A 14,902-nucleotide genomic window follows, 5' to 3' on the forward strand; every position below is an offset into this window, starting at 1 on the left:
CCCCCCCATTGCCTTGGGGCGCTGGAGGCTGAGCCCCCATAGCAGCACCTGGGGAAGGAAACCCCCACCCTGTGACATAGGGGACCCCTCTCGTGATACAGGGGCACGATGCAGTGACCCACCCTTGCTTTGCTGGGGGGGGGGATTAATGGAGGGCTGCCCCTCCCCGATGCGGGGAAGGGATTCCCCATTGCTAGGGAAGGGGAACTGCTCCAGTGCAGGTTGGGGGGCTCCTGCTTGCAAAGAAGGGATAAATGGGGGGTATCCATTGATGGGGGAGATCGGGACACACACACACAGAGCCCCCACATTGTAAAGAGGGGATGTGATGGGGGATCCCCGGTGCAGGAAGGGGTTAATGAGGGAAACCCGCACACACACACACTGCAGGGGCACCCCCTTAGCAAAGGAGTTCCGGCCGGGGGGGGGAGGGGAGGGGGGGTTTCCCCACCCCGCCCCTCCGGGGATTCCCCCCCCCGGCTGCCATGGCAACGGGCTGCTCCTCTGCGGGGGCGGGGAATCCGGGGGGGGGGGGAGGCGGTCACGAGGCCTGGGATCCCCGCAGCGCCGTGCCGGGAACACCCCCCCCCCCCCCCCCCGGGCATCCCCCCCCCCGCAGCCCCTCCCCTCGTGGATCGCTCTCTGCACCATGGCCCCCCCCGCACTGCAGCAGCCGGGCACGAGGCTGCGTGTGCGACCCCTGCACACGCGCACGGAGCCGCACGTGCACGCGCACGGGGGTGCTCATCCCCCCCCCCCCCGGGCACACTCGCTTCATTCACCCCCCCCTTGTACCCCCCCCACCCCCCCGGGGCTCCGCTCACTGCCTCCAGCTCACCCCCATCTCCGCTGCCCATCCACCCCCCCCCGTGTGATTGATGCACATGGAGCCGGGCCCCGCCGGGAGGAGGACCCCAGTTCCCCACCGCAGGATGGGGCCGCACGGTCCCGGTGCCGCTGTGGGCGCCGGGTCCTGCTCCCAACGGGGGCACGGCGGGTGGCTGCTGCCGGTGCCGGTGCCGGTGCTGGCAGTGCCGTGGGTGCCCGCAGCCGGCAGCGGGGGAGCCCGGTGCGGTTATATTTAGCCGCAGACAATAGCGGGGCTGCCGCCGTGCGCGGCTGCGCGGGGGGAGCGGAGCCACGGCAGCACCGGCGCCGCCGCCGCCGCACCCGCCCCGGCCCTCCCCGCACTGGGGAAACCGAGGCACGGAGCAGCCGCGTGGGGCCAGGCGGGACCCGAGGCGCCCCCGGCCCCCGGCGGAACCCCCCCCCGCACCGGGCTCCCCACCGACGCCAGGCCATGGTCACCGGCGGCAGCGCCCGGAGGCAGCGGAGGTCGGGCTCTGTCTGCAGGTGGGTGCTTTGGGATGGGGGAACCCGACCCCCGCAGCTCCTGGGATCCCCCCCCCCCCCCAGCTCCCGAGGTTCCCCCTCATTCCTGGCTTCCCCCCCAGGCTCCGGGGGATCCTCCCAGCTTCTGGAACACCCCCCATAGCTCCTGGAGAGCTGCTGGTGCTGGGGAACCCCCTGACTCTTGGGGATTCCCCCCCTCGAGGATCCCCCTGATTCCTGGGATCTCCTCTCCCTCCTGGGGATCCCCCTGATTCTAGGGGATTCCCTGGATCATGGGGACCCTCCCAGCTCGTGTGGAACCCTCCCCCCGAGCAATGGGGCTGCAGAGGGGCAGAGGAGGATGGGAAAGGGACCCCGAGGCTCTGGGGGTGCGGGACCAGCACCCCCGGGGAGCCGGGGGGGGGGGTTGGGGCAGCGACAATGGGGACACGATGGGAGCGACGGTACCGGGCTATAAATACCGTCCTGCCCCCTCCTCCGCGGGCGCCGCGGCCTCAAGGTCAGTGCCCGCTGTGCGGGGGGGGCACGGGGCGGGGAAGCACCCCCGGTTCCCCCCCCCCCCCCCCCGCTCCGCGGCTTCCACACGCGCCGGAGCTCGGCTGCCATCACCACCGCGCTCCGGCGGCCGCGGCCCCACCGAGGACCGCGGCTCTCAGCCGGTACCGAGGCTCGTCCCGGCGCCCCCCAGAGCACGGGGCCGTGGCAAGTGAGCAGGCGCGGGGGGGATAACGGGGGGGGGGGAACCCCAGGGATGGCAACGGTGGGAGCCTTGTGGGCAGCACCGGTGGGGACCCCTGTGATGGGTTCCTCTGGGTGTGGGGGACACCCTTTGCTGTGGGCAATCCCTGCTGCTGGAGTCAAGGGATTGGGGGATCTTTGTCCTTGGGGACAGTGTGGCCGCAGGGACTGAAGCCGTGAGGCTGTGAAGGGAGCGCAGCCCAACCGGTTGAGAGAACGGGGGGCTCTTGTTGCTCCCTGGTGACGGGTTTGGCTGCGGGCACAGCACCGGTGGCCATGGCCCCAAGGACAGGCCCGAGGGAGCCAGCACCCAGCTTAGCACCCACCGCAACCAGAGCCCCCCTGCTCCTCACCCCTCCGGTGTGACACCGGCGTGCAGTGTTACCGGTCCTGGCAGGACCCGAGCCCATGGCAGGGCCGAGCCCGGGGCTGGTGCTGGGGGCTCCCGGCAGTACCGGCCGCTCGTGGCCTCGACGTGCAGCCGTCGAGCCGGTTGGGTGCGCGGGGCCCTCCTGCCCTTCCCTGTGACCTTGGGGTCCCTGCGCAGGGTCGGTGGCCGCGGGGACCCCCCCTCGGTGTCGGGGACCCCCCTCCCCACATCCCGCTCGTGGGGCTCTCCATAGGGTTCTGCGAGGTTTAGGGGCGCCCTCCGTACCCCACAGGGGCTGCGGGGACCCCCATGATCCCCCCTGGCTGCCCGGGGGTGTCCGCGGTGCCCGGGGGGCAGCCAGGCGGAGCGGCTTTGTCTGTCGCCGGAGCCGAGCGGCGGGGGGGGGCGGCGGCAGGAGGACCCTGCGCGGCGGCTTTGTCTGGGGACAAAGGGGGGAACCTGCCCTGGCCCCCCCTCCGCACCGCACCCCGCGGGCACCCGCACAGGTAGGGGGGCCCCACTGCACGTCCCCGTCCCCCTCCCGAGGTGGGAGGGCTGAGGACCGGGGTCCCCTTGTGCTAAGAGGGGACTGGGGAGGCCATGGGGACGCAGGTGCTGTCGCTGCCGTCCCTCCATGGCCCGATCCAGCCCCACGGTGTCCTGGTGAGGCTCCGGGGAGGATTTATAGCAGGGAGACCCCAGGAAAAGCCGGGGATTCCCCTACATGGGGATGGGAGCTTCGGGTGTCCCCGCGTGTCCCCATGTGCCGTTCTGTGCAGCTCCCTTTGTGATATGGGACCCAAAGACCGACCCCTCCCCACAACCCCATGCTTTGTTGGGCATCCCTGGTACAGGGCTCTGCCCCTTTGCACCCACCCTGATGCACCAGGGTGGACATGGAGGGATGGGGGGGGGCTGGCTGCTGGTGGACTGGGGGTCCCACAGTGGCAAGGGCTTGGCTGTGCTATCCTGGTCTCTTTGGGAGCTTAGTGGCCTTATGCTGATGCCTCTGCCAGCCCAAAGGGGCTCAGATGGTCCCAAAACCGTGGTCAGCCCCATTGCCCTACCCTCGTAAGGCAGCAATAGTGCTCACCCTTCATCCAGCCCCATGGCAGCGCGTGTGCGGGGGCCGGAGGCTCCTGCTGGCACCGGCAGATGCTCCACAGCCTGGGACATATGGCCAGGGCTCGGTGGCAGTGGGAACTGGGGCCACTGCGGGATGTTTGGGAGGACAAGGGGAGGGCTGCAAGGGGTCTGATGCACTTTGTGCACCCACAAAGCCCGTGCTGGCAGCAGGGGTTGTGCCATGAGTCCCTGTGCCATAGTGGGGGGGTTCCTGGTTCCCCCCAGCATGGCAGCCGTTCCATGGCCATGGCACCCGCTGCTCCCCCAAATTCCTGCCCCTCCCTGCCCGGGCCGCAATTCCCAAGCAGGAATTAGCGAGCGGGTGATAACTAAATCCCCAGCGGGAGCCTTTCACTGCCCACCTCTATTTTTAGCTGCACCCTCCTCCTCTGCAGTTGCTCCCGACACCATCACTGTGCTGCGGGGCACGGGGGGGGGCAGTGTCCCACTGACACCGCACAGCCACCCCCGGGGCTGTGGGGGCTGCTGCAGCCCAGTTAGACCGGGTTTAAACCAGGGCTCCCCCCATCTGTGTCACTGATGTGCTGGGTGAGGTGCTGCTGCCCCAGAGTCCTCCTTAGGACCCCTGTTCTCACAGTTGCCATCCCACCCAGAGCCTAAAGCCGGTGACATCTGATGGAAGGATCCCCTCCATGTCCCCAATGACCCCCCCACATCCCTCTGGGAAGGTGAGAGCATGTCCCAGTGCTGCTGTGGGGTGACAGGAGCCCTCCGGTGACACTGGGGCTGCCCCATCACTGGGAGCTGCTGAGTGCTCAGGGCTTGGCTCAAGGACATTCAATGGCTGAGGCCAGGGGTACACACCATGATCCCATCCCTGTGATGGGGGGTGACACTGGGTGCTCCTGTGCTGCACATCCTGCCCAAGCATCCCTGGGGATGCAGCCACTGGCTACAGACAAGGGACAAGGGGCAGGGACCCCCTCTGGCCTTCAGTTTGAATGAACCCTCGGGGTGCTGAATCCTGCTGGAAACATCCCTACGGATGTCCTGACAGGGGGAGGATTTAATAGGGCACATTTGGATTGCCGTCAGTAGGAGCTGTTAGTGGACATGACCACAGAGTGATGGTTAAGGAGATATTTACTGTCACCCATCGGAGGTGGCTTCACCCGCCCCATTCCTGGTGCCAAGAAGTTTTACAGGCCATGGGGTGAGTGCTGGGCCCTGGCACAGCTCTGGCACCACTGTTTTGAAGGGGCCTGGGGCCGGAGCCCTGGAACACCACATCCCCTCCCCTCCAGGTAGGGTTTTATTCCCCATCTGAACAGTAAAAGGAAATCGGAGCCCATTTTCCTGCGATAAATTTGGCAGAATTGAGAGCAAATGATCCGGCTCTGGAGGGGAGCCAGCACCGCCGGATGCACACCGGGAGCAGCCGGTACCGGAGCCTGGCCGCTGCTCCCGAGGGGCAGGAAAACACCGTCCCCATCTGCAGTGTGCCCGTTGGGAATGGGGAAGGGGTCCCTGTGGGTGGGGGATGCTGGTGGCAGCAGTGTCCCTGTACCAGGAGGGATGAGGACAAGGTGGGGGATGCAGCGATGCCAGGTTAGGGATGTTACCGGGATGGGCTGCAGCAGGAGACCAGAGATCCAGGAGCTGCAGTGCCACAAGGGGAGAGGCCAGAACCCTGCTGGTTCCCCATGCAGGGACCAGCCCCGGTGCTGCTGGTGCTGTCAGTGCCACCGTGGGCCCTGCACTAGGGTGTTGAGGCCCGTTGTGCAACGGGGCTGTTGGTGCGGTGCAGCCCGGTGTGCATGGGGTGTTTGTGCAACACAGCCCGGTGTGCAGTGGGGCTGTTGATGTGATGGGGCCGTTCATGCACCGCAGCCCATTGTGCAATGGGCTGTTCGTGCAACACAGCCCGTAGTGCAACGGGGCCTTTTGTGCAGTGCAGCCTGTTGTGCAGTGGGGCTGCTGGTGCTGCACAACCACCGTGCACTGGGGCTGGCAGTGCTGGGCTCGGTGCTGGCTGCAGTGGTGCAGTTCCTGCTGCGGTGTCTGTGCTCGCTGCTGTGGGACCCCCCAGTGCTGGGGGGGGGCTGCCTGGCTTTGTGGGGCCTTGAGGTGCACAGCAGGGATGTGAGACGCAGCGACCCCCTTGGGGGTGTTTGGGGACACCCTAACACCACATCTTCTCTGTGGCCAGGTGTGGAGGGCAGTCCATGGCACCAGGGCCCCCGGACCCCCCCAACGCCAGGCCCCATCCCTGCACCCCCTGATGCCTCAAGGCCCCACCTGGCTGGACCCGGGGAGCCCGAGCAGGTATGGGGTGGGTGCAGGGAGCTGCTGCGGCGTTGGGGTGGTGAGTGGGGAGGGGGTGCATGGAGGGGGGATGAGGGGATGTAGTGGGGATGCTGAGGGTGGCATGGGGAGGATGGAAGGGGTGCACGAGGGGGTGCATGGGGGGGAGGATAAGGGGTTTCGGATGCAGGGGACCAGCGCAATGGAGCCTGGGAGGGAGGGGGTGATGGGGGGGGTGCTACGGGTGTGAGGGGGGGGTGCGGATCTGTGCGGGGTCTGGGGGAGCGGGGAGCGCATGGAGGGGGGCGGGGAGCTCGGGGGCGGGGCGTAGGGCGGGGCGCGTCTTACGTCACGGGGAGGCGTGGATGCTCTCCGCCAATGAGCTGCCCCCTCCCCGCCCTCGCCCCGCCCCCTCGAGCGCTCTGGTCCCGCCGCCGCGCGCCCCCGGGACGGACGGGGCTGCGGCGGCGGCAGCGGCGGGGCCCGAGCGGCGGCAGGTACCGAGCGGGGCCCGGAGCCGGGGGGGCCGCGGGAGCGCGCAGGGAGCCGGCGGGGCCGCGGGCAGGGGCCGGTACCGGGGACACCGCGGGGGGAGGGGGGGGGGGAGGCTGCTCCGAGCCCCGTGTGTGGGACACGGACACGTCCCCACCGGCAGGGCACGTCCGTCGGCACCGGCACATGGGCAGCACGTGCCCCGGGTGCCGGGGACTCGACGCCGGTGCCGTGTCCCGCAGGTCGCCCCGGCGCCGCTGAGCCATGCAGGATCGCTCGGTGCCCCCCCTGCCAGAGCCATGAGCAGCTGCCGGTACAATGGGGGGCTGGCACGGCCCCGGGGCCCTCTGAGCACATCCACACGCACCCTGCACCCGCTGGAGACCGAGACCCAACCGCTGCGGCCGCGCCGCTCCCCTGGCCTCGAGGTGGTGGTGTCCAGGCCGGAGCAGCCCGGGGGTCTGGATCCCGAAGGGGCAGCAGCCCCAGGGCAGGATGCAGCCGAGGACCGGGACCCGGGACCCCGGAGGAACCAGAACATTGGGTACAAGCTGGGGCACCGGAGAGCCCTCTTTGAGAAGAGGAAGCGCCTCAGCGACTATGCCCTCATCTTTGGGATGTTTGGCATCGTGGTCATGGTCACGGAGACAGAGCTGTCCTGGGGGGTCTACACCAAGGTAGGGGGAGCGCTGGGGGGATGGTAGGAGCCTGGGTAGGTCCATCCAGGCTCATGGTGCCTGCTTCCTCTTAGGAGTCCTCGTACTCGTTTGCACTGAAATGCCTTATCAGCCTCTCGACCATCATCCTCCTGGGGCTCATCGTCATGTACCACGCCAGGGAGATCCAGGTGAGAGGCACCCATCAGGGGGTGCTCATTGGGGCTGCACCCCCCCGGGGGTCCTAGCACCCATCCCCACTCATCCTTCCATTCCTCCCTGCAGCTCTTCATGGTGGATAACGGTGCCGACGACTGGCGCATCGCCATGACCTACGAGCGCATCTTCTTCATTGCGCTGGAGCTGATCGTCTGCGCCATCCACCCCATCCCCGGGCAGTACCTCTTCACCTGGACGGCACGGTTGGCCTTCACCTATGCGGCCTCGGTGGCCGACGCCGACGTGGACATCATCCTCTCCATCCCCATGTTCCTGCGGCTGTACCTGATCGGGCGCGTCATGCTGCTGCACAGCAAGCTCTTCACTGACGCCTCCTCCCGCAGCATTGGTGCCCTCAACAAGATCAACTTCAACACCCGCTTCGTCATGAAGACCCTCATGACCATCTGCCCTGGCACTGTCCTCCTCGTCTTCAGCATCTCCTCCTGGATCATCGCTGCCTGGACAGTCCGAGTGTGCGAGAGGTGCGGGGGGTGCTCTCCGGTGGGGGGCACAGGGCTGGGGTGCAGCTGAGGACACACGGTGCAGACCCTGCTGGGCTATGGGGAGAGAAGAATCCCCTTGGAGAAGAATCCCCTTGGAGAAGAGGGGCAGAACTCCCCAGTGGAACCCTCATGTCTCAAGTGCTGGCCACAGTGCTTTTACCAAGCCAAAACCAAGGCGAGGAGAGGGTGGCTGGACCCCCAGCCCTCTCATAACCCCCCCCATAGCTCCCTGGGGTGCATCAGGAGGAGCTGGGGGTCTCACATGGGATGTGGCCCGTGCTCCTCAGCTGTGCCTGCCGGGATGCCGGGATGCTTGTGCCGGTGCCCAGCCCGTGCTCGTCCCTTCTCAGCTGATCCGCCCCTGGGACGTGCATTAACTGCTCTTGTTTTCCCTCCCTGATACTCTACTGCTTGCAGGGACAAACTGTGAGTCACCCCAGGGACCTGCACGGGACGTCCCCCCCAGCTTCTGCTACCCAGGGTTTAGGATTAGCTGCAGCCAGCATGGGGGGAGGCTGTCAAGGACCTGGGTGGGAGCAAAGAGGCTGTTGGGCACTGAAAGGGGCCAGAGCCCTTTTCTGCTTGGAACCTCAGCAGCTGCTTTCTGTACCCCCTGTGCTGGGGGCATGAGGGGTCCCATTGCAGTGTATGGGGGGCCTGGAGTGTGGGTGCTGCTGCCCCAGCTCTCAGGGTGCTCTTGGAGGGATGGGTTTGCCGCAGGAGTCACTGCAGGTCCTGGGGTGACCCCAGTGGGGGGGGAGCCCCCAGCAAGGAGCACAGCTGAGCCAGAGGAGCCTCTGGATCCTCCGTGTTTCTGAGCAGTCTCCAAAGGGCTTTCCTGTGGTTCTGGCTGTTGCTCCGTGTTTCCCTTTCTTAGCAAGCACAGAGGAGCCTCGGGTGTTCCTGGAGAGGATGGAGAGGAGGAAGGGGCACCACAGCCCCTGTGCCCCAGGCTGGGGTACACCATGGGCTGCCATCCTTGGGCTGGTGGCCCTGTGGGGCTGGCTGAGGTTCCAAGCCCAAAGGAGGGGTGCAGCAATCCTAAATGCCTCGCTGCTCGCTTCAGCCCCCCCCCCCCCCCCCAGCTTGTTCCCATTTGCTCCATCCCCTGTTCTACCCCCTGGCTCCCCACTGCTCCCTGCATGTCCCTGTCCCATGGCCGGGGGTCCCTCAGGGAGGGTGTGGGGGGCACAGGGCACAACCATCCACATCCATGGTTGATATCCTAAAGCACAGTGTTCCCCCCACCAGTGACACCCACAGTGGCCTCAGGGCCACTGGGCTTGCTCGGGCTGGGGGGGGGTTGTGGGGTGATGAGTGCTCAGTTCTGTGTCTGTGCAGCCATCCCTGACCTGCTCCGCAGGGATGGGGTGTCCCTTACCTTTGGGGGTCCAGCGGTCGCACCCATGTCCTGTGCTTTGAGATCTCAGTGGGGGCTTCAGGAGGATGGAGGTTGCTGCCATCCAGGTCTGGAGGCTGCTGCTCCGCACCCATCACCTGTTACCCTCATTCCGGGGGCTGTCCTCACCCCTGGGTGGCCATACCCAGTGTCCCCCTGTGCCAGGAGCATGGCTGGGAGCTTGGGGACCCTCCTGGCTGCAGCCACCGATGGGCACAGTGAGGGGTGTGTGGTGGCACCGGCCCCATGCCGTGACAGCAGCCGCATTGGGCCCTGGGCAGGTACCATGACAAGCAGGAGGTGACCAGCAACTTCTTGGGGGCCATGTGGTTGATCTCCATCACCTTCCTCTCCATCGGCTACGGGGACATGGTGCCACACACCTACTGTGGGAAGGGCGTGTGTCTGCTCACCGGCATCATGGTGAGCACCAGCATCGGGACTGGGGGGGACACAGCGCTGAGCCCCCTGCTCCTGCCCTCACCGGGGGGCTCTGTGCCCACAGGGTGCCGGCTGCACCGCACTGGTGGTTGCTGTGGTTGCCAGGAAGCTGGAGCTCACCAAAGCAGAGAAACACGTGCACAACTTCATGATGGATACACAGCTAACAAAGCGGGTGAGAGCCTCTCCTCATCCTCATCAACCATGGGACCAGCCCCTTCTTCCATCCCTGATCCTGGGGCTCTGCTGCTTCTAGGTGAAAAATGCTGCTGCCAACGTACTCAGGGAAACGTGGCTCATCTACAAACACACCAAGCTGGTGAAGAAGATTGACCATGCCAAAGTTCGAAAACACCAGCGTAAGTTCCTCCAAGCCATCCATCAGTAAGTGCCAAACCTTTACCTGCTTCCTACCAGGAGATTTATCCCAATGGATCCAGGCACTTCCTTCCCTGGATCCTGGGGTTGGGAGCCAGGTTGTCCCTTGTCCCCATTTCGGCTGTGGGAAGCTTTCCCGAGGGGTTTGGGATGTGGATGATGATGCTGGGGTGACCCCAGAGGTGGTTGGGGATTGATGTGTCTGTGTTCACCAGGGAGCAGGGCTGGGGGCTGTGAGCCTCTGGGTGCCTTCTGCTTTGGGGGGGGGGTGGATTGAGGGGTACCCAGCTTGGGGGGACATTGTGGGGAGGCTCGTGCTGCGTCTGCTGTCGTCTCCCTGCGCTCTTCGTGGTGGTATTAAACCTGCTGTTGTGTTTTGTCTCTGTTCTGCCCTGTCCCTGCAGAGCTCAGAAGTAAGTTCACCCCGCGGGGCTGCTCCTCTCCTCTGGCTGCTCCCCCTCTGCATGGGCTCCTTGCTGCAAAACTGGGGGGGGGGCAGCGTGTGTGGGGTGACGATGGAGGCTGTGCTTGTGGGGAGGCGCGGGCTGCATGTTGGGGTGCTGCAGGGGGTGTGGGCTCGATGGGGATGTCGCTGCCCTTAACCCTGCTCCCTGTGTCTCTGCAGGTTGAGGAGCGTGAAGATGGAGCAGCGGAAGCTCAATGACCAGGCCAACACGTTGGTGGACCTGGCAAAGGTGAGTGATGATGATGATGGTCCCGGGGAGGCATCTGCTGGGGAGGGGGCTCCCAGTGCTTACCCCCCCATCTGTTCCCTCCCCAGACCCAGAACATCATGTATGACATGGTCTCGGAGCTGCAGGAGCGCCACGAGGACCTGGAGAAGCGCTTGGGTGCCCTGGAGAGCAAACTGGAGGCACTGGGGCTGAGCCTGCGGGCGCTGCCGGCGCTGGTGAGCCAGGCACTGGGGCAGCAGCAGCGTGAGCTCCTGGGGAGCTGGACCCCCCGGCTCTGCCCTGCCACCGCCCCCTGCACCCCAACACGGGCCCCCCGCGCCCCCTCCACCGCCCCCCCCAGCTCCTCGGACAGCGGATGATGGGGTGCAGGACACACACACACACACACACACAAGCGGGGCCCCTCTTTATGTCTTGGCCATCGTGTGGCTGATTTCAGTAGCTTTGTTCTGTAAAGCCCTGTATAAATTTCCTGCGTTCACTGTGCTGGCGTGAGGCTGGAAACCCCCTCCCGGAGCATCCCATGGAGCATCCCATGGCCGGATGGGAAGTGAGCCCTGAGCTCCAGGAGGGCTTCTATGGGGGGGGGGAGGCGGGGGGATACAGGAGCTGCTGTGCCAGGGGTGATGGAGCATCCCATGGAGGTGGAGGGGAGCAGCCCTGGGAGGTGATGGAGCGGCTCTGGGGGGGTCAGGAGCAGCCCTGGGAGGTGATGGAGCGGCTCTGGGGGGGTCAGGAGCAGCCCTGGGGGGGGTCAGGAGCAGCCCTGGGAGGTGATGGAGCAGCCAATGGGGGGGAATGGAGCATCCTGGGGGAACAGGAGCAGCCCTGATGGGGCAGGAGCAGCCTAGGGGAGGGATAGAGCAGCCCTGGGGTGGACAGGAGCTAGAGGGGGTGGGAGGGTAAGAAGAGGGGGGTGTGAAACCAGGAACCCTGAGTGTTGGGGGGGTTCTGGGAGCTTCCCCTCCAGGTTTGGGGGTGGTAGATGCTGGGGACAGGGTGGAGGACACTGGGGGTCTTGTATGGAGGGGGAGGCTGAGCCCATGGTGAGGACAGGACTGAGCTTTGGGGGTTAAGGACTGGGGGGAAGGAGGGTCTCTGTTCCTGGCTCTGCCACAAAGTGACCTTGGCAAAGTCACATCACCTCTCTGTGCCTCAGTTTCCCCCATCTGTAAAATGGGGGGTGGAAGGGAGGGGGGGGTCACAATGGGACCTACCATTGTACAGTGCTGGGAGATCCCTGGATGCAATATTGAGCCCAGCCCCTTGCATTGGGGTGGGCCAGGACCCCCCATGGCTCTAAATCCCCCCTCCCCCACTCCCCTGCTTGCACCCTCAGTTTTGTGAGGCCCAGGGAGGGGGGGGACCAAGGTGTACATTAAAGGAGGCTGAACTGGACGCGTCACTCTCTGCTCACGGGGGGGGGGCACACATGGGGTCCAGAGTGGGGGGCATGCTCTGGGGTGGGTCCTTGCAGCCCCCCCTCACTGCAAAGGGGGTCCCGTGCTGCGAACCTTGGAGGGTGAGATGGGACTGACACGGGGGGCTCCAACCCTCCCCGGGGGTGCACTGGGGGAGCTTGCACCCCCCAGCTTGCACTGGGGCAGGTTGTGGGGAGCTCATAGCAGTGGGTAGGGGAGTGGTGATGGGGCCGTGTTGGGGTCCTCGGGGCTCCCCCTAAGCAAAGCCAAACGTGGTGCGGGGGCCCTGCAGAGGTGGGTGCAGGAAGCAGCCCCCGGTGGGGCTGTACCGGAGCCGGGGCGGTCCCAGCGCCGCCGTGCCCCGGGGGTGGTGCATTGCCGTTAATGTTTAACGGCGGTGCCGGGCCGTGATGGCCACGGACGTCGCGGTAACCCCCGGGGCCGGATCCCACCATGGAACGGGCAGGTAACGACGGGGGCTTGGGGGCTCCACGATGCCCTGCAGGGGTAACAGGGGCACACGGCCCTGGAATGGGCCCAGCAGCATCCACAGTGTCCTTGGTGGTGGTGGGGATGGGAGACCATTGCCCACCTAGAAGGGCTCAAGCACATCCCTGCCCACCCTGGGTTTCCAGGCTGAAGCTCACAGCAGGGGAGGTGACATCCCCCTGCCATAAGTCCTTGGTGAGCAATGGGGAAAGGGCAGCAGGGGCCGGGCAAGTGGCTCCACAGGGGAAACTGAGGCACGCAAAAAGGGTTGGTAACACCACGATCTGTGTGGTCTTGCCATGGGGTTTGATCCCATCCCCGCTCATCATTGGGGCTTCTCCTCCAGCGAGGCTCAGCCCAGACACAGGGAAGCGAAGCACCCACCGGATACACACAGGGGACCCGAAGCACCCCAAATCCGCTGGGAGTCAATGGCCAAGGAACCGGGTATGGAGCCTGAGGCTGCGCTAGAGGCATTTGCCTTCACCTCCATCAAATCCCATCTGGGGGTTTGTGGGGGCTGGGGGCAACCTGGCTGCTCCCCACCATGCTCCTGGGGCTGGGGGACACCCCAGTTCTCAACAGGCTCCTGTGCTTCCCGTTCCTGGCAGCGGCAGTGGCAAATGCCAGCACCGTCACCCTCGGGGGCCTGCACCATGGCCCCCTCCTCACCAGCACCACCTGCCCGGCCGGGGCCCCGCTCATCATCCTCATCCTCCCGTCACCGCTCAGCCGGCCCCTCAGCCTCCTGCCACTGCAGATGGGGAAGCACTGGGATGTCCTTGGGGGTCCTGCCACCCCCGGGAGCGGGGACAGCACCGGCTGATCCTCCCCTGCGCTCCCGACGCGTCGTCTTTGAGGATGAGTTGGTGGCATCGGGGAGACCCACAGAGAGCATCCCCTCTGCCAAGGGGCGGCACAAGCGGGGGCCCAGCTCCGGCCCCCCCGGGCTAGCACCTCGGCCACACGCTCTCCCAGACTACGTGGTGTAAGTGACTCCTGCAGGGATGGGAACGGCCCCGGGGACCTGCAGCACCCTGAGCCTCATGCGGGTCCTTGTGGCCATGCAGGAGGTATCCGGTGATCCGGAGCTCCCAGCAGAGGGAAGGCTACAAGGGCGTCTTCCAGGATCAGCTGTGGGAATACACAGATCTGCTCTGGGAGATCCGCAGCACGTTCCCCATGGAGCTGGAGGCCAGCAGCAAGGCACCAGCAGCACAGCGGGCCCATCAGGTGGGATGAGTTGGGATGTCCCTGCAGGATGGGGTTGATCTGGAGGGGGGGCAGTGGGGGGGGGACATGCAGGATCCTGCACCAGCAGTGCTCCAAGGAAAATAAACAGCTGGGAAACAAGGAGCAGGAGCAATTCTGGCTACGCCTGGGGTGAGGTTCTCACTCCATAGTCCTGGTACCTCATTAGGGCCCTGCTCCACCAGCCCAAGCCCCCAGGGCTCCCGGATGTGTCTTTTCCCCGCAGGATGGGAGCAGGATGGCCCATGTCTTGCATGAGTACTTGAGGAAGAAGGTAAACAGGGAAAGGGTTCATGATCTGTCCCTGCAAGCCCCATGGTGTTTCTCCCCATCCCCACTGCTTGGGGGGGGTCCCCAAGGCACGGCAGGACCCTGGTGCCAGGGCATGGTGCCGGGCTCCTCTTGGCTGAGCACAATCCATCAGGATTGGGCCTTCCTGGCCAAGCAGCAGCGCTGTGAGTACCTGAAGCAGAAGCTGACGCACATCAAGGCACGAATCCAGGAGTACGACCGTGACTGCGCTGGAACCTTCTGAGCTTCCGCACTGACACCGTGGTCCTGGCACCGGGATCCCAGGCGGCACCGCAGGGGCTGGGTGCTGGGGACCGGGGTGATGGTGCTGCCATTGCACCCACCTGGGCACTGAGGGCGAGCCCAGGGCTCCCCATGCTGCTGGGGTTTAGGGTCCTTTGGGTGCTCTGTGCTCTCAGGGAGCCCCAGGAACTGGGTAGGTGCTGCCTGTTCCTGTGTGGGATCCAAGCCCTGTCTGCACCCCCTGTGATCTGGGGGGGCTGGCGGGGGTGTCTGTAGAACTGGATCTAATAAAGCACACTGATGTTGTCAGGGGGGTCTTGGTGCATCCCCAGCCCTGCACTCACAGGACGCTTCTGTCCCCAAGCAAACAAGGAGGTGGGGGGAGAGTCCAGACCCGCAGAGGGCCCCAACCTGGGGCGCTCCCCCCGCACCCCCCGTTCGGGCTCCCTCTTGTTTCACTCCGTGCACTTTAACCACCCTCCTGCGGAAGGCGGTGCTGGGGACCCGAGCGGGGGGCGGCCCCGGGGCTCTGCCCCCCCCCTCCCTCCCATCGCACCCCTCCCCGGAGGC

At 65.9% G+C, this 14,902-nt stretch overlaps 2 protein-coding genes across 4 annotated transcripts; both read left to right on the forward strand.

Moving 5' to 3' along the window:
- The first annotated feature begins 1,223 nt into the window (after positions 1–1,223).
- KCNN1 (potassium calcium-activated channel subfamily N member 1) lies at positions 1,224–11,200 on the forward strand. 2 transcript variants are annotated; one of them, XM_034070997.1, is made up of 10 exons: positions 1,224–1,353; positions 5,757–5,872; positions 6,586–7,020; positions 7,095–7,190; positions 7,285–7,703; positions 9,405–9,546; positions 9,629–9,739; positions 9,821–9,948; positions 10,568–10,637; positions 10,724–11,200. In XM_034070997.1, exons 3-10 carry the CDS (start codon positions 6,643–6,645, stop codon positions 10,994–10,996), a joined length of 1,617 nt encoding a protein of 538 aa, XP_033926888.1. In that variant the 5' UTR covers positions 1,224–1,353; positions 5,757–5,872; positions 6,586–6,642; the 3' UTR covers positions 10,997–11,200. The 2 variants fall into 2 exon arrangements, with proteins under 2 accessions (XP_033926888.1, XP_033926887.1); XM_034070996.1 differs by lacking the exons at positions 1,224–1,353; positions 5,757–5,872 and adding an exon at positions 6,302–6,348.
- A 2,455-nt stretch (positions 11,201–13,655) lies between these two features.
- Positions 13,656–14,550, forward strand: OCEL1 (occludin/ELL domain containing 1). 2 transcript variants are annotated; one of them, XR_004550401.1, is made up of 3 exons: positions 13,656–13,780; positions 14,025–14,072; positions 14,223–14,550. XR_004550401.1 is itself a non-coding variant. In XM_034070959.1 (3 exons), exons 1-3 carry the CDS (start codon positions 13,730–13,732, stop codon positions 14,331–14,333), a joined length of 267 nt encoding a protein of 88 aa, XP_033926850.1. In that variant the 5' UTR covers positions 13,697–13,729; the 3' UTR covers positions 14,334–14,550. The 2 variants fall into 2 exon arrangements, 1 of the variants encoding a protein (XP_033926850.1); XM_034070959.1 differs by having other exon boundaries at positions 13,697–13,780; positions 13,968–14,072.
- The last annotated feature ends 352 nt before the right edge of the window (positions 14,551–14,902 follow it).

This window comes from Melopsittacus undulatus, chromosome 19 (assembly GCF_012275295.1).
Source record: "Melopsittacus undulatus isolate bMelUnd1 chromosome 19, bMelUnd1.mat.Z, whole genome shotgun sequence".
NCBI classification, from domain to species: Eukaryota; Metazoa; Chordata; class Aves; order Psittaciformes; family Psittaculidae; genus Melopsittacus; species Melopsittacus undulatus.